We start from the raw sequence: 23,142 nt of genomic DNA, 5'->3' as shown, positions 1-23,142 counted from the left end.
CTCATCAAGTTGGAGTCTCCCATTTGCTCAGGGTTTCTGGCAGGAGAATCTCTAGACTAGAAGGTGCTTGGGGTTGGAGTTTCTGATAATTATTATAATCTTAGAGCAAAACAATCCTCACAAACTGGAACAATTTATTAGCAAACAAAAAAGAAGAGGGTTTAAGACTTATCAACGTTGGGCGTTGTGTGCAGTATACAACCAGAACCAGAACCAGAACCAGAACTACTCTGGAGCGTGTTTAACAGTATTCTTCGGTCAGTGAGTGCTTTTTGAAATCTGATGCTCAAAATTAAGGATTTACTGGTTTTATATTGGATATACAATGATGATGGGGATAGTGAGCACTACCTTCCTCTGTACAGTGCAGAAGTTGAAAGGGTCAAAAAGTTGCCAAAACATTCTTCCCCAGATTGTTTAGGTAATAATAGAATGCTCGCTCTGTACTGCACTGTATGGTGTTCATGTTGCACTCTTGAACCTTGATTAAATAATCCCTGACGCAGCTCTTTCCAAACTATACTGAAGTATTGAAATTTGCCAAAATACTCATAATTACCCAAAACGTACTCATAAATGGACAGGAAGTCACTTGGAGTATTTTCTAAACTTTGATGCATGTGAACATGCAAAGAAAAAGCAGAAAGTGATCACACAGAAAAAAATACAAAAGTTTTTGATCATGAGAAATAAGTGATGTCATTTTAAAGTCAAAACAGAGTGAACCTCTTGAAATGGTTGATATGCAAGATTTTTACAAAAGGAAAGAATTCATAGAGCAACTGAAGATTATCCATGACTACACACAGATCACCTGATAAAAGAATTTGTGCAGAAACAAGGTAGTCCGTGATCTCAATGAATTACCCCATAATGGTACAAGTATATAATGTTACGGTGTTAAACCCCAAAGTGGTACATGTATGATGTTATGATGTTTTGATATGGCTGATTCTGGGTGCATTCACTGGTCGGGTTAGGGAGGCCTCAAGCTCAGTGATTAGGTTTGCCTTTTTTCCCCTGGCAACCAGTGGTGTGCACCTAGAATCACCACAATCTTTGTGTCATGTAATGTAATATTCTGTTTGTATTTTGTGTCGAAATGCCAAATAGGTAACAATAATATTATTATTCAGATGTGGGTTTCTTCAATTTGTCTCCCTCTACAAATAAGATTTGTTAAGATTTGTAGAGGGAGACAAATTGAAGAAACTCACACAGCTTTATGAAACAGGGCCCTGAACCTTCACCCCTCTGAATACATGTATCTTTCTTAACCCGTGCCATACTAAATTCTGAAATCCCCATAGACTTAATACGCAGGTCACCAGGTTCCTGTACGGAATGGGTTAATGACAATAATGATAATAATGTTGTTGTTGTTGTTGTTGTTGTTGTTGTTGTTGTTGTTGTTGTTGTTGTTGTTATCAGACCTACAGTCCTTAGCTATAATTTATTGCTGTACTCTGTGGCTCTATGTGCCATCAGTCATTGGTGGTCAAGAATTAGCAGTTAAAGCCAAGATCTATGCATTATAGTTAATCTGTTCCATACTGAATTTTGAATCCGCCATAGACTTAATACACATGCCACCATATTCCCATATGGAACAGGTGAATGGATTAATTCTAAGAGCATTTTATTTCACTCAGAGTCATTGAATTGAATGCTAACCCTGCATCCAAAGCAAGCCAGGAGTTTCAAGGGCCTGCCAGAGGGAATGTAGTTCCTTGCTAATTATCGCTGATTATCACCAAGCTCTAGTCGACACATGTTTCCTCGGCATAACCCTATCAACAGACTCTGGCATGGCTGACTCAATGATAGCCCGACAAGGGAGTGATGAAATCGGGTGCAGCGTATAGGATTTCTCGTGTATTGGCAGTGGGTGTCATAGGGCCTCCCAGGTCTGTACCGTAATTAAAGTTACGTTGCTCTGTATAGATGGGACTAAAGTGTTTATTCTGCAGTGACCTAATTTGCCCATTAAATAGGTGCTAGGATGTCAAATCCATTTATTCTCAGACTGTTGAGAGACATGGTACACATGCCTTGGTCACTCAAAGCTTGCTATTTCTATGGTGTTTATGCGATATTCAAGTCGAGTTTTTATGCATTTGAGCATCTTATATAAGTTATTGGTTTATTTGAACTTTTCTGCATGTAATACTTTGTATCTTGATTCAGGGCCCCACATCTAGGCTTGAAGTGCTTTAAATTTATTTGGGATGATGCGCAATTGATGGTAGAACAGGTTTGTTTGTTTGTTTTTTGTTTTTTTTATTGCTTGTTTGTTTCTTGTGCCCCTGCCTTGGGGAGTGATGAAGGCTAGAACCATGTTTTGGGGATGTCCATCTTTTTGACTGTCCATTAATCTGACAGCCTGCTCAAGCTCTTGTCATCATGATTTGAAAGAATAAGCATTCTGTGGGTTTTCTCGACACAAGGCTTGGGTATGCTGCGTGAGGTATTGATACACTGATTATGTTCTGGCAAAAAAAATTTCAGAGGTCACAGGCCAAAGGTTACCAAATTTTGACTTAATGATGATGACCTATATCAAAATTTGATTTTGAGATAGAAATTTTCAGTATTGGTATCATTTGGTCGGAAGGTACATTATACTGTAGCAGGTATGTACTGTTATTTTCGCGTACAGATATTTTTCGCGAATGAGGAGGTCACGGACATTTTCGCGAGATGTTGTTTTCGTGAATCGACACAGAGGCCTACATAAGTGCACTACTACCTTAGCGTATGGTGACAGTTTCGTGTGTTGTTAAATTCGCGGTCTGTAATTCGCGAAATTTGCGAAAATTAAATTTACCTATGCCCTCTACCATGTGGCTTGTTAAAGGGCATAAAAACCTTTTACACCAATACTTTGGAGTAGTCATGAAGATAATTTGCATAGTGAGTGTGCCAAGTTTCACAATTATCTGGTAATCCCATCATAATAAATTGCTAGGAATTTCAGATTACATTTCTTGTCTTATATGTAATTGAAAAATGAGTCATTGCACTTAGATATGTCCCTGAACTATGAAGCACCCTCCCTCCTCTTTCTTTCTTAAAGTAACATTAATGGAGGCCAGATTCCACCATTCCAGTGGGTTAGGGATCATTCTGATATTGCTGAGCAACATTTTATTTCAAAGCTATGAATCTCTTCCATTGACAGTGTACATAGAATGACACAGATGGCACCAACAATGTATTTGTTGGTCACATACACATCTTACTGATAAAACTTATTTTTGTGAGGGTTTAATTTTTGCAAATTTTGCAGATCACTGCCGGATTGTGAATTCAACAACACACGGAAATATCGCAAATGGACAGGCATTAATGCTTACTATAGCCTAGTGTCAATTTGCGAAAACATCTTATGAAAATGTCTGTATAACCTCCTTATCCTCCTATATTTGCCAAAAATAATACAATATCTTTACATGAAATTGAGACCTTTTACAGTGTTTTAGGGTCATCTATGCTCTGCAAAATTGTATCATACACGCAGCTCTAAATTGGAACAAGACAAAATTATGTGTAGTATATTAAAATCAACTTGAGTTTATCATGCAGATAGTTCCAAGTACTGTGTGTGCATGTAGCATGCAGAAAATTCATGATGGCATTTAGATGGCAAACATGATCAAGCAGAAACCATTATACAGTACTGTAGGTGTATTCTCATATGGATGTAATCAAATATGTGTAGGCTATATTAAGAGACTAATGACCCATAATTCAAAACAAATGGCTCTCCAAATTGTTTTGAGGGCTAGCCCTTAAACTGGGCATGCATTGTTCGGAAGAGAGTAGAGAGTTAGAGTTGTGTTGTGCAAAAGTTAATAACCCTTTAGCATGAAGAAACTTGGATGGTCAATTAAATCAATCTACATTCGCAACCAACTGGTGTACATTCGAAAACCAGGAATAGTGCCCGTCGGCGAATTGATATGCATTGAACCTTTTGCTTATCATTATTAGTAGACTTTTTAACCCATTGATGATGGGTTGATTTTTCTGCATCACTCATTTCCCATAGACACTTGCCCGAGTATACTCGGGACTCGTCCTCAAAGGGTTGACTTGGTTTTGTGTGTACGTTTGTAGAGATCAGTGAAAAAGCTGTATGTAATTTGTTAAGGGGATTCTCGAGTAAATCCGAGCCAGGCCAGCTTTCCCACGTCACGGCGTTCCCACATCATCGGGTCTTTGACCCGTTGAGGATGAGTCCCGAGTATACTTGGGCTGGTGTCTATCAATGCATGTTGTAGCAAAATCAAACCATCCTCAACGGGTTAAGCAACTCCTTGCTTCCTGCCATCAAGCCGTCTTGCTTGGCAAGCGTGGAAGTTTTGTTGATGTGCGTCACCCATTCTTGGTGGAGAGTTGCTGAAGTGCTGAGAAGTGTATACCAAGTACTCCCGATGCTGCCAGTCCACCTTGAAATCATAGCATGGACTGTATGGACCGAACTTTGCTGACGTAATACCGAAAGCAAAGCGAATGCGTCACGTCGTCTTCCTTACACTTAGCCTGGTCAGAGAAGACATCAAAACCACTCACTGCAGCGTCGAGAAAGAGGTGTTCAGTGATAGGATGAAGGGAGTGACACATGTGCAGCATTGGCAGTACTTTCACATATCAGTTCATGTTATGGACACGACATAATGGAATTTTCTGTTGATCCTGACATCGGTAGATACCGCTATTCATAGCAACTGTTTGGAAGTTGACAGCAGTACAGTACCGACAGCGAATTATTTTCCACACGGACATTCAGGAATGTTTCTGAATATTCGCGAATCGCACATTCCCGAATATTCAGGAATATTCAGAAATAATTGGCGCTTGATATTCGAAGTGAAATAAAGTACATAGGACATTGCAACGCGTAGATATTCATGAATATTTTACGATGCGCAAATATGCACAAAAATGTGCAAACATTTGCGAATATGCGGAAAATAATTTGCTGTCCGTACTGTATGTTCAACACAAACAGCAGCAACAACAAACAGAACTAGGCGTAATTCTTGATTTAAAGCCGAAATATGTCAGTAGGTGTAAGCCATATGTGTAAAGTAAAGAAAAAAAACTAATTCCTCTACCATTGTGGACAGAATATATGGCGTTTTCACATCAGCCCGATGTTTTGAAATAGCGCGCTATTTTCTGACTTGGGAAATAGGAAAATAACTCGAGCTTGGATTTTTATCGGGCTGATGTGAAAACGCCTATAGACTTAACATGTAGAGCACAAAAGAAGTACTGTAAAAGTGGAAATTTTCGCGGTGTTGAAATTTTCGCGCATTTCGCGCAACCAGAAACTAGCACGAAAATAAAAGCATGAGAGTATTTTTGCTTGCCATATGTTCCAGTAGTCGACATCTTGATTCCGCGGAAATAAAATCACGCGAAACTCTTCTAACCCCACCGAACCTGAAAAATTAGTCACGCGAAAATATCCACTTTTACAGTACCTCAAGTATATTTGCTATTGCAGCTTTGTGCTGCAGATCACATGAAAACTTGCAGGTAGCACTTTTTTGTGTGATTCATGAGGAAAAAAGTGCATCATTGCCTTTAAAGAAGTATATTGCTTTTTAACCTGTTGAGGACAAGTCCCGTGTATACAGTCTTGAGTTGAGACTATCACATAACGGAGCTTGATCCATGTCCTGCACGTGTAGACCAGGATGAGAATCTCTGTAGTGGGACCGATCAGCTTTGATAATATTTAGCTTGGCTGTTTCCTCTCTCCCTCTCCCTCTCTCCCTCTCAGTGAAGCAAAAAGTCACTCCGTATTCAAGTTGACTTCGAATTACAGACTGAGGGCAAACACACAGAAAAGAGAAAATCTCATTTTAGTTGTGACAAAAAAAAAAGATATTAAATTTCTGTAGTTATTATCATTATCATTATTATTATGACACATGGTGTCACCACAAACCGTTCTCCCTCATTATTATTATTGTTGTTATTATTATTATTATTGGTAACAATAATGATAATAATAATAATCATCATCATCATTTTTTTATCGTAAGTTACGTTCAGACGGGAGCCCTTAACCTCGAAGTTAGGAAACTTCGAGGTTAGAGCTTGTACTTAGGGACCGTGAAGACGCACTCGTAGTTAGCAAACCTCGAGGTTTGCTCGATGTTTCGAGCCACGAGAAATCTTATGGTTAGCGCTCTAACCACGAGCCGCGGGGGGTCCCCACTCGTAGTTAAGCACCGTGTGGACACAAAAAACAACGAACTTGAAGTTAAGAGTGACCTCGCCGTAAACTCCTGCCCCCACAATTTCCCTCTGCTTCCGGGTCAACCTCCCAAACGTACACCACAAATACACTACACGTGAAAAACCTATGACGCACGACACAACAACATCATCTTTTCTTCCCATGCACTTGATCTCTGAAACTGAACACGTCGAACTCTCTACTGTATTCTATATTCTTCTCCGATGCTAAAAAATGTTTTCGACGAATATCTTCATAAAGGCATAAAGTCATCAGTGCAGTGCTATCTCTGCAGTGTAAGCGAGTCCGACAGGGTTGGACTAAAGAATAAATAGACACCTTGTTAGCAGTGTGGGCTGAAACTTCCGGTTTTGTGGTAATCATCGAGTGGGACCCACTCGCAGTTACGGGGGGGCAGAAGCTTAACCTCGAGGTTAAGATTCGTCGTGTGGACACACGTCGTAGTTAGGGGGCAAGAGCTAAACCTCGAGGTTTCCTAACCTCGAGGTTAGGGTGTCTAATTAGTCTCCTTAATTGTTGCTTGCACACAAACCTTCTCGTAATTTTATGTATCAGTCCTGCTTGGTATTTGTTGTTGTTTTTTTAATTCTTAGGATAATTTGCCTGCATGGTGTGTGTAACCGACAAGCGAAGAAACCAACTTTTTTAATCCCATAATGAAACTCGCTATACATGTACTACAATGTAGATCCACACATTCTGATGCCGAGGGTCCTCTCTGGTCATTGTTCAAGCATGCGCAGTCTGGAGATTCAAGGCACTTAATTTTGCAGCTCAGCTATTAAAAGTTTTTTTTTTTTTTTTTTTTTGCCGTGTGTGAGTGGTGGCAAATATGATTGATTTTTGCATCACAATGCAAAAGACTGATCAGAACTCCCGTATGTGAACGCCGCTGCTGTTCCGTTTGTGTAATAATACTCTGCTTCTCAAAGACAGCATGACCCTGGAGAAGGATTTCACATCAAACATTATGTTGTGTCTGGCGGGTGAGGGAAGAAAGAAATATGAGAAGCTGCTGTGACTTGTCGTGCAACTTGTGGTTTCGATAGGGACAGAATGTTTGCAGAATCAGGATACAAGTTTAAACGTAATTAATACCCCTTTACTTTACTGGAAAAGTTGTTATTATTGCATACAGATATTTTCACAAGATGTTTTTTTCGTAAAAGTATATGCGATTAAGTCTGGTCAAAAGGTCACTTGTTTGTCCACATGCAAACATGCATTTTTTGTGTATTAAATATGTGTGTTTGTGTGCATGTGGCTCTCCTACAGCACTAGCTGCACAAAATTGTGGGTGTGTGCAAGGGGTGTTACCATTGCCAGAAGCATTGTGTCATTGTAGAATAGGTGCTCATGAAAATAGTGGAAACTTTCCAGGCTATGTTAACACCAGGCTTAACACCATCGCTTTGGTCTTTAAAATATCATTATTATTTTGATGAGGATATTAAATGCAACCACAAAATTCTGAAAGGGGTGTCTGTGACTATGAGAACTGCACATGTAGTTCTATTTCAGAGGTGAAAAATGTATGCAGGAATTAAATGCTGTTCATTCTGTTCTTCTATTTCCCTTTTATCCTTGCAGGCAAGAGGGTTTCATCCCCAGCAACTATGTGGAGGAGAAGAGCAAATATTCAACGGGTCTGGAAAGATACGAGTACGTTTAATCTGTGCCCTGTTGCATAAAAATATGCAATCAAACATAAGTCAGGTATCAGCCAGTCAGAATTGACTATTCAGAGACTTATGTTTGATTTTCTAACTTATGTCTGATCTACACTTTCATGCAACAGGGCCAAGGTCTCTTGTTTTTTACCTTCTCATTTCTTTTGTCCACCATATACTGAATTTAATTTTTTTCAGCAGTGCCGTCTTTTAATATGAGTATCAGGCGATAAGAATGCTAACTTCAACACAGTATAGGGGTTGTGTGCTATGTTTTAATATGTACAATGTTTGTTTGTAAATACAGAGCATCTACCATTTTTCCTGTAAAAGGATTGTATTTTGTGTCTTTTTGTGATGAGAAAACATGGTCTTGTGTCGTTGGTTCTTCCCAATCAGCTGGTTCAACGGAACGTGGTCCAGACAACGAACAGAGCTGGAGCTGAGACAGGAAGGCAAAGATGGCTGCTTCACTGTCAGGAATTCAAGTACAGCCGGTCTCTACACACTCTCTTTACTAGCAAAAGACAAAGGGTAAGATCGTTAAATTCCCATTGATCTTATGGACTCAGAGGCATCATACTTTTTAAATCTAACAAAGATTGATCAATCTTGATATCCTCCACCAGTGAAATTTGACTTTCTCAGAAAGAGACAAAGAGATGTGTATATTAAGCAAGTAATGCCTGCAATTTCTCCCCCCCCCCCCCCCCCGCCATGAACATGCAATTCTTCTTTTCATGTAAGTTCCCCAGATTTGATCGTCTTTGCAGAATGTATTGGTTTAAATCAGCACCATTCTTGATTCCCAGATTTCACAAGAATATCTCGTGATTGGTTTAAAGTCACTCATATATTGGTAAATGCTGTTAAATGACATTTCTACTTTTGTATTGTTTGATAGCATTTTTTTGTCAGCTTTTTGAATGATAAATGGCCATAATCTCATATACTACCTCAGACAACACTGAGTACAAACTCCTTCCCCTCCCCCCAAAAAAGGAAAAAATACAGGACTCCATAGAGCTTAAATTTGATATTGAATAAATCAATTACAGTCTAGCATGAAACTGTATGTGTCACTGTAGTTTCTCTGTTACATGGATCTCTACAAGAGATAGAAACAGACAGACATACACACACAGACGCACACACACATTGGATGTGTGAGAGACTGGTAATCATGTTTTCCACCTTTCATGATCTTGCCCACTGCACAGGCCAACGGGCGAAGATGTCGTGCGGCACTACCACATCAAGCAAAACCACAACAACGAATTCTACGTAGCAGAGAAGCACTGTTTCAGGGAAATGGCCAAGCTCATAGAATACCACAAACTGAATGCAGGAGGTGAGTCTTACAGACAACCGAGTCAGTGGCAGGTCACAGGGAGGGCAGGAAAATACTTGTCACAACAATTTTTTTCTTTAATTCCTAGCATTCTCCACCACCGACTGTAGTCTATTGCAATTGATTTACAAATTGTCCTTCATCAATGAAATAAACACCAATTATTCACTGTTTCAGTAATAGCCATGATTAAAAAAAAAAAATCATGGGCTACATACTCGAGTTGGATTTGAACCAGCGATCTCCTGATTACTGGACAGGCATCGCATCCACTAGACTTCCGAGCTTCTGCCCGACAGCCATAGCTGGTTCTAATATGTTCTGTGTAGACTGTAGTCTATAGTGAAGATAGTATCTGGTAGTTTCAAGATATGTGTCAATACCTAGTTCAAACCGTCTACCCGTAGAATAGTAAGAAATTAGAGAATATATGTAGTGTTTATTTTGTATCCAAGAATGCCCCTTGCATCTTCTGATGACATTTGGAAAAGACCGTCTGTGCTACAAGCTAAATGTTCACTGTGTGACTCTAATAGTTGATCAGCTCACAAAAAAATGCATGCACTCATTTTTCTGATTGTAACTGATGAGAGGCAGTGATCTAGTACTGTAAAAGTGGTTTCTTTCGTGTACAGAAACTTTAGCGGTTTCCATCAGTGCCGACTTTTTCGCGTGTGTTTAAATTCGCAGTCGGTAATGATAGCGATGTAACAAGCGACAAGTTCAAAACATTTTCGCGTGATGTTAAATTCGCTGTTCAACCTCAAATCGTGAAAAGCGCGAAAATAAAACCACCGCGAAAGAAACCACTTTTACAGTACTCAATGCTGACTACAGATTGATTTTATTGAATGAGGGAGGTCTTACAAGTCAAGATAACTAAGAAATGAATGGTGTGTTGGAAGATGAGGACAGACTGAGGCTCATGACATGTAATTCATTTAACGACAAGAGCTACTAAACATGTACTTCCACTGTGCTGCATAGCCTCCATTGGAGCAAGCGTGTATCTAGTCTAAATGTTGAAGTATGGAATTCAGCTGGAAATTTCTGTTTCATTTCATCAATAAGCAACCTAAATGTATAATACAAGTACCATGCCGCAATGTGCAAAATATGATATTTGTTTAATTTTGTTTACAGGATTTGAAACTGAAAATAAAGCTTAACATTGCATTGCTACCACCATATTTGGCTCTGAGCCAGGAAGCTGCCTTCTTCACGAACAAGTCTGCCATTTACTTTAGGGGGAAGCATTCTATTACATTGAATGCCTTGAGTTACACATTCAAATAATCCCCACGACCATTGCACAATTTTTAGTAGTTTGAATATCAGTGCAGGGAATTGGCAAAGCAACTAAAATAAGGAAATATAAACTAAATCAATTCATTTATGCATTAATGTATGCACACTAATGTTTTTATTGTGGAGAAGCAACACGTTGAACCATGTGGGCGGAATGCTGATTGGACTCGGCATAATACTAGTGATTGTATTTGCATCTATCTGTAATCAAGATGAATTACAGTGCCAGAGAATGTAAACTTATGTATATGAGAATTTCCACCAATATCAGGACATAAAACTCTAATGCACAAAGAAACTACTAAATCCAATATATGACATTAAAGGGTGTGTACAGTTCTGGTCGAGGTGAAGATTTAGCTGTTGACGTTTTGTGAGATATTCAGAAACCACTCTATGAGATGTCAAAGAGCATGCGGTTCTAAAGGGTATCGAAAGTTTATTCGATTAAAATCGGTTTTGAAATGGCTGAGATATCCAAAAACAAGGTGAAACAAAGAGATACTAATAAAGTTGGGGCATGTCGCCTTTTATTATTAGCACTTTTTTTGATATCTCAGCCATTTGAAAACCAATATTCATCAAATAAACGTTGAATCCTTCTTAAAATTACATGCTCTTTCATATTTCATAAGAGGCTTTTCATTATCTCACTTACGAATGTTCAAAACATGAATACCTACCTCAACCAGTACTGTACAGTCCCTTTAAACTTAAGCAGCATGCCAAGTGGCAGTAGTTTTCCTAGTGTGAGAACTGGTTACTCCATGAGTAGGATTGTGAAATCTTCATAGCCTTTGCAAACAAACCTTTGAGTTCCCAGAAGCCATACTAGGGGTATTTCCCAACAACTGCATGTTTTCACTCTTGTGCAAACGAGTGATGGATACTGCTTGGGCCCAGTTTGTCTATGAGCGATAATTGATTTACATAACATTACATAGCTACCATGAGTACCGGCAGATAATGTTCTCAGGTGGCAATACTGTCCGTGTACCTTTTAAGCTGATATTTTGCATTTCTGTCATTACCCAACTGAAATTTTGATATTACAGGATTTTATTCACACATTTCCTTTGCGTATTTGTCCATTTTAGAGCAAAGATGGACATTTTCTACAGGTGTATGGAAACTTTGTTTTACCTTATAATATACAGCAGTCATTGCTTGGCAGCCTTACCATATTGTGTGCTGCTTGTGTGTCTTTTTTTGAACAGGTTTAATAACAAGATTGCGTAACCCTCCCGGCTTCACATTACCTACAACTGCTGGCCTTGGTTCAAGTAAGTAGGAGCTACACGGATGTATAGAAAATGATCAAATTTCCTGATAAACCAGCAAGAGACTGATTGGACAAAGACCCAAGACTGTGGGATGTCCAAGTGTGTAGACATGACTATCATAACATCGAAACTGGTCACATTTGCTAACATTGAATCATAATTTGGTTAAGACTTTTCCTTTCGCTTTAGATGTGAGATGGTAAGACCACTATTAAATTGCGTGACCAGAAATCACAGCCCAAAGCTAGACCAAGTGCTCTATGTTGTATGAGTGATGTGTCTTGAGTGTCTTGAGCTATTTCATTGTTCATTTCAAATGCAGTGCTATTATTCAAAACAAATAGATACAAAAGACAACATCTGTAGTGTTTGGATGATATTTAGGGATATGTTGTGACTGCAGTCATTTAAGTGTCATTTCTTGCTATTATCGCTTTGGTCTGATAAACAGAATAAATCCAAGGTGCCAAATTGTTGAAGTTTCTTCAAAATCTGACTTGGAAAAAAGTTGTCAAATTTATAATTCGAGGAAACAGTGTGAAAACATGTGAATTACCAGTAGCAACAGCCACATATGCAAGATGAAATAGGGTCATGAAATCACAGCCCCAGAATTCTAAGCCTCCAAATGACCAACACTACAGACATAAATTCAACAGGAAAACTTGTTTTCATTGCATCAAAAGTTTTGTTGTGTTTTGATTATGTAGCAGTGATGACTTTCAGGTTTGAAAGGTTGTAGTTGCTAAGTTAGTGACCATTGATATGATTTTATGATGATTCTTCCACATATACCAATGGGAGATATGCAAATTGATTTAAGTTTTACCCGATCACCTCAACTTACATGCATATGTGGATGTGACCAGTATCATTAGCTGGTGAAAACATGTGAATGTTGAAAATTTAATGTTTATTATGGTCATTATACTTATGCTTGTGACTTGCAGCAGTTGAATTGCTAAATTGCTCACAGTTGTACATCAAAAGACATTCATGCATACAAATTAAGTGAATTAGTCTATGGATACAGATATAAATGCAGTAATGAAATCACATGTCATGAGACTTTAAGATAGAAAAAATATCTGAAAAATAGTAAATTTAAAGTCTTATTACAAAGACATTGTCACTTGTTACTTCATGAACATGATAAGACTGGTATACAGTCATACCTCTTCAATTAGATTTTAGTGTGTTCAGCAATATGTTTGAACAAAAAATGTGTAATTGCACTTTAAAGTTGCTAATACATTGTACAGCACTAAATGTCTGAAGCAAATCTTTTCTGGCATGTTGCATTTAACAGCAAAGTGGGAGATCAAGTGGTCTGAGCTCAACATCATCCACGAACTAGGGCGTGGTCAGTTTGGTGTGGTGCACCTGGCCAAGCTGACCCACAACAACCGATTTGTAGCGGTCAAGATGATGCAAGAGGGGTCCATGTCTGAAGATGACTTTGTTGACGAGGCCAAAGTTATGAAGTGAGCACCAGATACTGTCCCTTATCCTCTAGCCAGGGTCTGATCTTACCCTTTTCCCTTCTCTCGCCCAGCAGGCAATTCAATCATTAATGTTTATTTATTTTATTTTATTTTATTTATTTTATTCATGTCTTCTTAAAAAAGAAAAAAATGACAGGGTACGTGCATTCAGTTTAATAAACTGCTTTACAAGCATGCCCTGTAAGTACATAAAATACAAAGTAAAATACAATATGACATAGTACATGAGTCACAGTGTTATTTAATGTTAACTTCTTACTTGCCCAAAAGAATAAAGTAATTGCCCCAGAAATAGTGCCAATGTATTAATTGACTGGAGGAGTTTCTGATATGTAGAGATAAGTCAAAATTTGACTTTGCCCACCCAGTCAAGTAACTTGTAGCATTTTTACATTTTCTCTGGCCCGACATACAATTTAACTTGCCGTGGGCAAGTAGGCAAGTGCTTATGTTGAGCCCTGCTTTAGCACCAAGAAGTTTCTTGCAATAAGAACTTCTCACTTAAAAGGGCAGTAAATTTTATGCTTTTGCATGGGTGTGGAAGAAATAATTCTATCGTCATGTATATTATCCAGCAAAATAAGGGTGATAATGGGATGACATGGCTTAGGCAAAGACATGCACACATGTGTTTTCACACAGTCAGACCCCACACATGCACAAACAAAAAATGTGCAAGTGCGTGTGGGCAGCCGTGGTGTGTTCAGGGCCAAAGAATTAATCCCAACATTTGAAGGTATTGTCCTTCTCTTGTAAGCTTCCTTTCATTAATAGATTGATAGAAAAGAAGGGAAGATTGAAGAACAGAAAGAAAGATAGAAGAACAAAAAGAAGGAAGGGGGAATAATTATCCTTACCCCAAATGAGCTCATACGTTTTCTGCCTATATGGAGGTGCTCATCCTCCTGTATGAAATTTTTATATATTCAAGAGTATCAGTAGTTGACTGTAATAAAATAGTGTGTGACAAGATCATATGTTACACTCGGATGATGGGTGATTACCAGAACAATGCAAAAATATTATATCAGTTTCTCATCTTGGCATTGACTGTAATATTATTTTGACCTGTTTACCATAATCTGAATCAGCATTTTTTTTTTTGGTGTGTGTGTGTGTGTGTGTGTGTGTGTGTATGTGTGTGTGTGTTGTGTGTATGTGTGTGTGTGTGTTTGTGTGTGTGTGTGTGTTATGTGTACATTGTGTTTAATTTCCTTTGTTGTGGTTATAGTTAATTGTTCATTGCTGCATATGTCACTCCAGTAGTGCTTGGTTACCTGTGTGTACACATAAACACAGTTGCGCTTGTTTGTGGTTGTTAATGTATCCAAGTTTGTTTGTTTGGACAGGCATCAAATCTGTGGTCTTCTACCATACTGGTTTCATATTACAGTTTTCTTTGCCGGAATGTCTGCAAAGTAATTGGGATGATGCATTAATGAGTCTTATTTGTGAAGTAAATACACAGAAATTAAAGGGATCGTACAATTTTGGTTGAGACCTAATTTCGGGTTTCTAACATTTTTTTGGTGAAATAATGAGAAACCTCTTATGAAATATGAAAGAGCATGTAATTCTATGAGGAATTCAATGTTTATTTGATGAAAATTGGTTTTGAAATGGCTGAGATAGCCAAAAAAGAGCGATTCTAATAAAGTGTGGGACCCACTCTTTATTACGATCACTTTGTTTTACTTTGTTCTTGGATGTTTCAATCATTCCAAACCCGATTTTCATCAAATAAACTTTGAATTCCTCTTAAAATGGTATGCTCTGTACTATATCATAAGTGCTTTCTTGGTATCTCGCAAAAAGTTAAAAGCCCAATTCTCATCTCCACCAATACTGTACCATCCCTTTAACACCCTGCTCTCATTGGTGATTTGTGTTTTTCTCCTCTGCAGAGAACTTCAGCATGAGAACCTGGTACAGCTGTATGGTGTCACCTCGGCTCAGCCCCTCTGCATTGTCACGGAGTACATGCCAAACGGTGAGCCATTCCGTAGAAACATATACACACACAAGTACACGCTCACACACACACACACACACACACCAGAGACTCCAACTCTCCCGCTTTGAGACCAATTCTCAAAATCTCCCGCTTTCCTACTTGAGTTTGGATTTCTCCCACTCTAGCTATGTGTCTCCAGCTTAAGTATCAGCTTACTCCCGATCAACTTTAGTCATATATGTTAAAAACTAAGGCTACGATAGCACCAGAGAGCATATGTGTAAACCTGGAACCCATTGAGCATCTAGAACCCTGGCCGTAAGGGACGTCGCTCTTTGCACTCAATAATATTGCACACATTTTTCCACTATCCTAGTCTTTAGTTTGCCAATGGGTATATGAGAATCGCCCGTGTAAGAAATACTTGGGGTTGGAGTCTCTGATGCACACATATGCACATATAGATATACATGTACGTGTATGTAATATTATTTACTACCAGAGGAGATAAAATGATAGATAGATACACACCTATGCAAGTAAGTATAGACTCCTTTTTTTTCTGGTGATAACATGTATCAATTTTTCTGCTTTTTATCGTATATTCTTTGGGATTCGTGTTATTTTTTGTGTTCTCCCTCATCTCTTGCCACTTTTACCTCCTCTTTCTTTCAAGATACCTTCGTATGCACCCTTCTTCCAAGTATCAGTCAATTTAGAGTTATTTATGATGGTATTGTTGGAAGTTTATGGCCATCAGATGATGAAGAATCTATATCAATCTTTGATTCGTGCCATTCTTCGGGTTAATTTTGTGAAGGAAAAACATTAGTTGGTGTTGTGAGTTTGTGCAGACTTATCAAATGACAACGCAAGTATACAGTATAACGGTTCACTCTTTACCAGAGCACAAGATTATGCCTACTCTATTACACTTGTAATTTTGAAAGTGAGTTGATGGAAAGTGGATGCTTAAAAGTATTACATTTCCCACACTGTAAACCAATATTCTACAATATCTGATGTGTAGCAACACTATGCAGTACTTTCACTCTCAGTTAAAGCATGATTAGATTTTACAGAGATGGCTTAAATTACATGTTTCACCCTTGTTCATTCTCCTGTATAACCAAGATCTGTCTCTCTCTCTCACCATTTTCCTTTCCACCTTATGAACATTTGTCCATCCCCCCCCCTTAAATCACCTTTACAACTTTGTTACACCACAACTCGTTAACAACCCACAACTTTTCACTATCCCTTTCACCATGCTCGTGGTTGGAATGTTGTGCAAATCTTTACACCCATGTAAAATCTGTATGTCTTTGACATGATGATTTCTCAACAACACTATAATGGCTTCAACAACTATTCATACCACACTTGCGACCACAATCATGCCCTCAATATCATGTGTACTACCCAACAACACCACTCCCTTGCTACCACATTCTTCAACACTGGCCTCTACCATCTCTCTGCCACACCCTGTCTACCACCCCACCCCACCGCATCCCTCCCTGTGATTCCGGGCTGCACCATCACAGGTTGCCTGCTGATGTACATCAGGCGGCAGAAGTACTTACTGGAACGAACAAATATCCTCATCTACATGACAGAACAAGTTTGTGCCGGCATGAGGTACCTTGAAGACAAACACTTTATTCACAGGGATCTGGTGAGTGCATGAAGCTCTTCTAGAAAATGTAATGGGGAATAAACAGCAGCATCTGCAAGATCCGGTAGTGTCGCTAGAGAGTTTTAATTCCAAGGGGATTCAGGTTGCACTCCAGTGTAACATTACAATGTGTGCATAAGAGGTTAAAGATTGTAGCTACCAAATTCCATAGAACTTAACCTGTTCCTTCAGCAAAACTCCCAGGATCTTCTTTGCCCCCATTTGAGATTCTTTTTTCCATTGACAAAAAATGGACAAGTTGGTAATTTGTCTGTGCGAAAGCTAGTCGAGCAGTACATGTTTTCCTTTTCCACGGTCAACGGCATGTGCCATCGGACATAGTAAAATATCGACTGGACGAAAGATATGAATAGAGCGGTGCTGAGCTCACAAATTAGTTTGTTTACTTTAAAAAAGGCACTCATGTACATGTGGGGCCAGTGAAAGTAAAAATATCTAGTGAGCTCAGCCTTGATATCTACATATATCCTCATACAAGTTTTGCAGCAAGAAAGCACGCTACTACATTGGAAAAGATAAATTACGCAAAAATACACAATTCTGAGGCACAAAATGAACAGATATCGATAGCAGAAACTTCAACCTTTTGATAAAAATCATTTTTATGCCTCCGCCATGAAGTGGTGCCGGAGGCATTATGTTTTCGGTTTGTCCGTCTTGGTTGTTACGCCTTGTATGATGTTCACTCCGTACACATATGATATTACCACCCTGCTTTCAGTTAGCCATTGATAATCAAATATACTCACACATTGCACCACCTTAGAACTTCGGAAATATCTGTGCTTAGTTATGATGATGTTATTAATGAAAACAAATAATGTAGGGTTTGTTTTTTTTTTTTTACATATTTTAACAAAGAAGAATATTACATATGGAGATTCAATTTGTAATTTATGCTGAACATATGGTCCAGATTAGTAACCAATCTTGTGAATTGTGAGATCAACAAAGCCGGCTTTGGTTTTTTTAACCTTTTTTAGTTATTTTGATGTATCTCAGCTTTACAATCAAACTCTCCCCCCTCCCCACAAATGCACTGTACCTACAAATCAAGCCCACCTCACCAGAATGTCACCTTTTTCTTTTTTAACTTTTTCTCCATCACACTTTCTCAGACTTGACATGGACAGCTTTTAGAAATACCAAAAAATTAGCTAATCCATGAGATTTCATGATATTTTCTGTCTCATCCTCATCATATTCAGGCTGCCAGGAACTGTCTGGTCGGCGACAAGCACATTGTCAAAGTTGCGGACTTTGGCCTCACAAGGTAAGTGTACGTGATTGTGGGAGAATTCCTGATCAGCATTCAATTTGAATCAAACCAGGGTTGAAAATTCAAAGAATTTAGATCATGTTATGATGGCGTATAATGTTATGTGACCTTCATCATAGTTGAACTACTGTAGGAGTGGTAAAATGCAGTCATGTCCCAGATCTGTATTTTGCGCCAAGGTGTGTCGATATATCTGCATTGGAATATTTTGCCCATTTTAGTACTGACTGCATGCTTGATGCTGCCCAGATTTATATTGGCTTTATTGAACCATCTGGTGGTACACTTGATTTAAAGCAATTTTAATAGAGAGTTCTTGTAGGCATTTACCTTTTGACAAGAGACCATGGCAGCCATACTATAGGGTACCCTAGGGGCTCTTCCTCTTGCCTTGTTAAAGAAATGCCAACTTATGATTATTGATAGTGAATATGTATAACTTGCAAACGCGATGCCACCCAAGCCAGTGCTCTTGACATCAATGACACCATTCTGAACAAAGAATAGAAAAGGGGGAGGATAAAGTGTAAAAAAAAAAAAACATCATGCAATTTGAAAGCTGTAGTATCATTAGTCAGTCACTGTTAGGGCCTTAGTCTGTCCTTCACAGTGTGACATTGAGCATCACACAAAGCAGTGTACTCTGGCACGTGGGATATGCCTCATTCATTCTTCCATTGTCACTAGCGAGAGTTAGTATACAGAGCTAGTTTCATTTCTCTTATGATATTCTTTGTACATCACATTCTGCAGTTCGTTCAGTTATGGTGTAACTTTCATTCGCTCCTTTGCCAACACTTTCTGTAGAAGTATATACTTCCCGCGTAGAGGGGACATCTGTTAAATTGAGTGAGAGAAAGAGAGAGAGAGAGAGAGAGACAATTTGAAATCTCATACTTATTGCCAGTATCACACTCACTAGTGAGAACATTAAGTCTACATCTCATTTCATGGTTACTGAATACCATGCCACTTGATGTTTGAAGAGAGGTAGCCTTGTCTCAATGACGCCGATGGTAACTGAGACAACAGAGACTGAAGGTGAAGGTTTTTATGGATGAATATGATTGTGACATCAATAACGAATATACGAATAATACACAGGTGAGGGTGTTCTTGTGGAGATGCAGCGCACTCAAGGGTATTTACAACTTGGTGAAATGTGCACGACATTGTGAATACCCCAGAGTGAGCTGCATCCCCACTAATGTCACAAACTGAAACCTGTGCATTATTTGTTTTATAAAATGGGCCGAAAAAATTAACAGCATTTTTCATGTACCTTTATGGGTCAATACCAGCAGCTACATGTAGAACTTGCTCAAAAGCAAAGATGTTTAAAGATATTTGTTCCAAACACTCACGCCCTGTGCAAACACTGTACACAGAGTACGTACATTGTACAATACAATACAATAATGTACGTACACGCTCTCTACATGCACAAGGCCAGCAGGTGGCACAAACTAGAAGTTGTTTACAGAAATAGTGATTGAGAGCGCATATAGTAGCATGCTTGTAACAAGTGATACGAGTGCGCACTGCCAGAGTATACATTGTGAAGTCAGTGACCGTACAGTTATGCTTTTTCATTGCACACTTTTTGCGCAGTGGTGCATGTTAATAAAAATAAATCAAGAGCAGCACACGTATGTAAGTCATTTCAGCGGTTCTGATTGACGACATTCTTGAACACATTTTATAAAAACAGAATGTGCACCTGTAGCCTTTCCGTGTAGTCATCACAAGTTCATTGTTGTGTATTATTTTATTTTACGATTTATATTTATCTCCTTCAAATCAAAAGGTATGTTATGGATGATGAGTATACCAGCTCTGGCACCAAATTCCCCATCAAGTGGGCTCCCCCGGAGGTCCTGCACTACACCCGATTCAGCAGCAAATCCGACGTTTGGGCGTTTGGTGAGTTACGAGGACAAGAAAGAGTCAGACTGGCCCATGCTGGGATTCACTGTTCAAAAATTCACTGTTAAAATCTAGACAGTAGTAGGGGCTCTTCATATGTACATGGATTCTAATCCTTAATTCCTTTGATGATAATTGGTTGGTTGTTCAACCACTGTGGTAGATATGGAGTGAAATAGCACTTCCTTGATTTTCTGTACAGGAATGCTTTCCAGTATGCCTTGATATTCTAGGATCCGTCAGATGAACTTTTGTTTGCTTTGAAAGAGTTTACCTCTACCCCTCCCCTTCTCCCAAGAAAAGTAAATTATGACAAAACAGTACACACACAAAAAGAATAAAACAAATGATTTCTGTTTTTATAAAGAATATATTCCGTAAAGAGAACTAGCCAATAGAGCAAAGATATCAAATGCACTGTCGAAGTTGAATGAAGAACATCATGACTTTTAAATGTCTTTCGTTTAACTGGTAACATGGCACTGTATGCTGATCTCAAAGTGTTCATGTAAATCACATTACTTTGAGACTTGGTGTGAAAAAAGTTACCTGTTTTTCTGTGGTATCTCACAATATTTTAGTTTTGCTGTGCCAAAATATTTTTTCCACTCACAGTTAGTCAAAATGTTACTTTCCTCATCGTTTAAACTAAGTAAGAGTATGACTACTATTAAACAAAACTTATGTTCTTTGTATCTTTTTGTACAAATTCTGAAGATGGTGGAACCAAGCTAGCTCTCACATGCTGAGATTACTGAATTGCTGGTACTCAAATAAACCTCATTCATTATCTGTTGGGCTAGAATCATAGATAAACTACTTGTTTGTTCAATTTTCCTCACTTCATAACAAATCAATTCATTTGCTCCACACTTTCTCTCACTGATGTATTTAGTTATTCATCAAACTCTTACTCACACCTGATCCTCTTTCCCCATCCCCCCGCCCCCATTAGGGATTCTAATGTGGGAGGTGTTCTCAGGGGGCCTGGCCCCATACCCAGCAATGAGCAATGTGGAAGTCGTCGACCACGTCACAAGGCGCAACTACCGCATGGAGAGACCTGACTACTGCCCCTGGCCAGCTTACCTCATCATGAAGGACTGCTGGGGAGAGGTAGGACATAATTCCTGACAACATCATGTGATTATCTAACTCTAGCCTGGCCTCAAGGCTTTCTGACTTTATTATTTTTCATTCAAATTAGATTATTATATGGTATATACATGTATATGATTACCTTTTTTTTTTTTTTTGAAGATTTATCATACAGTTTCCTTGAAGCATTCTCTGTTTTTATCCTTGCCTTCAATATTTAGATTTAGATTTTTTGGTTTGTATAGTGTCGTATATACAGAGAACTTCACCTGTTGAGGATTAGTCCCGACTATACTTGGCAGGTGTGTATTGAAAATGCATATCATAGCAAAATCAGCTCGTCCTCGATGAGCTAAGAGTTCAAGTGAATTGAACTTGAATGTGAATTAACCCGTAGAGGACGGACTGATTTTACTATAACATTCATTTCCCATAGACAACTGCCTGAGTATTCTTGGGACTTGTCTTCAACGGGTTAATTTAGTGTGTGAAGTAAGTCTCATGCCTGCAATAGATATTTGATACTAAGATCGCACCAGAGCTTTAATACCAAAGCGTTGCTTACCGCAAGGACAGAGGTTTTATCACTGTGAGGGGCTTGTTATGCAATTATCCTCGCCCAGTTTTCCATTTTCAAATGATTTGATTATCCCTCTGTCCCTCTGCACTGTTGAGGTTTGTATCTTTTCTTCTCTTCCGATGCAGAGGCCGGAGGAGAGACCGTCATTCAACCACCTGATGGCACGCTTCTCACAACTCTCGGATAAATCAGAACTCCACTCGACATGACATCTCCTGAATGAAGAAAGCAAGTGGTGAGTGCCGTGCACTAATTTTTGCAATCTAATCATTAAAATGCTGGAACATATCCTGCTCTAAAAGAATAATTACTGCCTTCAAATGTAAAATTACTCTATAAGCTGTTATTTTCACGAGGGTTTGATTTTCGCGAATTTCGCAAATCACTGTTGGACCGCGAATTTAACAACACAAGAAAATGTCGCCATAATGCTAGGCTAGTAGTGCACTTACATGTAGCCCCAGTGTTAAAATCAGGAAAACAACATCTCGTGAAAATGTCTGTGACCTCTCCATTCACGAAAATATCTGTACGCGAAAATATCAGCTTATACAGTATCTAAATGCAATTGCATCACAAGTTATCAATTTTCTGTTAACAGAAAATGAAGCTGTTGCCAATTTGCAGTCAGCATTTTGCAGATATACATAATTATGTTCGTAAGCATCTTTTGATATATCTGTTTGAATATATTTGTCTCTCCTTGTCTTAGCTCCTTTTTAATATATTCCCTCTCTCCTATCTCTCTACAGTGTGCTGTGAGACACGATGCAACTGGTCAAACACCATCACAGTAGTTTGATATTTGTGAGTTGTGTCTGCCTGGACTTTTCAATAGCTGAGACTTCAACGTCACCTTGACAACTCTACACCGTTGTTTTCTGGCAGTGAAAAGCTTCTGGTCGTGAAATCAAACTTTATTACTGCTTTGCCTAGCTTGAAAACAGGAACAGGAGTATCTCATCTCATGTGGAGAGAAAAAAAAGCGGAAGACCATGGAGGAGAGTGTTGAATCGTCTGCGTTGCATTCTAATCTGACGCGAGCGAGTTCTAGGTTATCTACCACCTACAAACTTCTGGAAATCTCTGCTCAGATCAGAGCAAGAAAACCTGTCATGATGGGATAGTGGTGCTCTAAAGCCCTCTCAAATGAGTTCACAGAATTTTGCCATCTACGCTGTACATGGATCGTGGCTGAAACCACATCAGGCT

General features: G+C 38.8%; 1 protein-coding gene across 2 annotated transcripts in view; it reads left to right on the top strand.

Moving 5' to 3' along the window:
* LOC139737422 (tyrosine-protein kinase TXK-like) overlaps nt 1–22,861 on the top strand; it is a 76,236-nt gene extending 53,375 nt beyond the window's left edge. For both annotated transcript variants that reach the window (XM_071648096.1, XM_071648097.1), the window contains exons 8-19: nt 7,868–7,939; nt 8,347–8,481; nt 9,168–9,298; nt 11,824–11,889; nt 13,199–13,373; nt 15,299–15,384; nt 16,896–17,026; nt 18,256–18,320; nt 20,134–20,249; nt 21,208–21,368; nt 22,056–22,165; nt 22,683–22,861. In XM_071648096.1, coding sequence (XP_071504197.1) covers nt 7,868–7,939; nt 8,347–8,481; nt 9,168–9,298; nt 11,824–11,889; nt 13,199–13,373; nt 15,299–15,384; nt 16,896–17,026; nt 18,256–18,320; nt 20,134–20,249; nt 21,208–21,368; nt 22,056–22,139 — 1,222 coding nt within the window. In that variant the 3' untranslated portion in view covers nt 22,140–22,165; nt 22,683–22,861. The remainder of the gene's footprint in view (nt 1–7,867; nt 7,940–8,346; nt 8,482–9,167; nt 9,299–11,823; nt 11,890–13,198; nt 13,374–15,298; nt 15,385–16,895; nt 17,027–18,255; nt 18,321–20,133; nt 20,250–21,207; nt 21,369–22,055; nt 22,166–22,682) is intronic.
* The last annotated feature ends 281 nt before the right edge of the window (nt 22,862–23,142 follow it).

The sequence above is a fragment of the Diadema antillarum genome, unplaced genomic scaffold (assembly GCF_040938485.1).
Source record: "Diadema antillarum isolate AM-2024a unplaced genomic scaffold, OU_Dant_1.0 seq00000693_RagTag, whole genome shotgun sequence".
Lineage (NCBI taxonomy): Eukaryota > Metazoa > Echinodermata > Echinoidea > Diadematoida > Diadematidae > Diadema > Diadema antillarum.
Note: the sequence above shows the minus strand (reverse complement) of the source record. Positions and strands in the feature narration are given on the sequence as shown.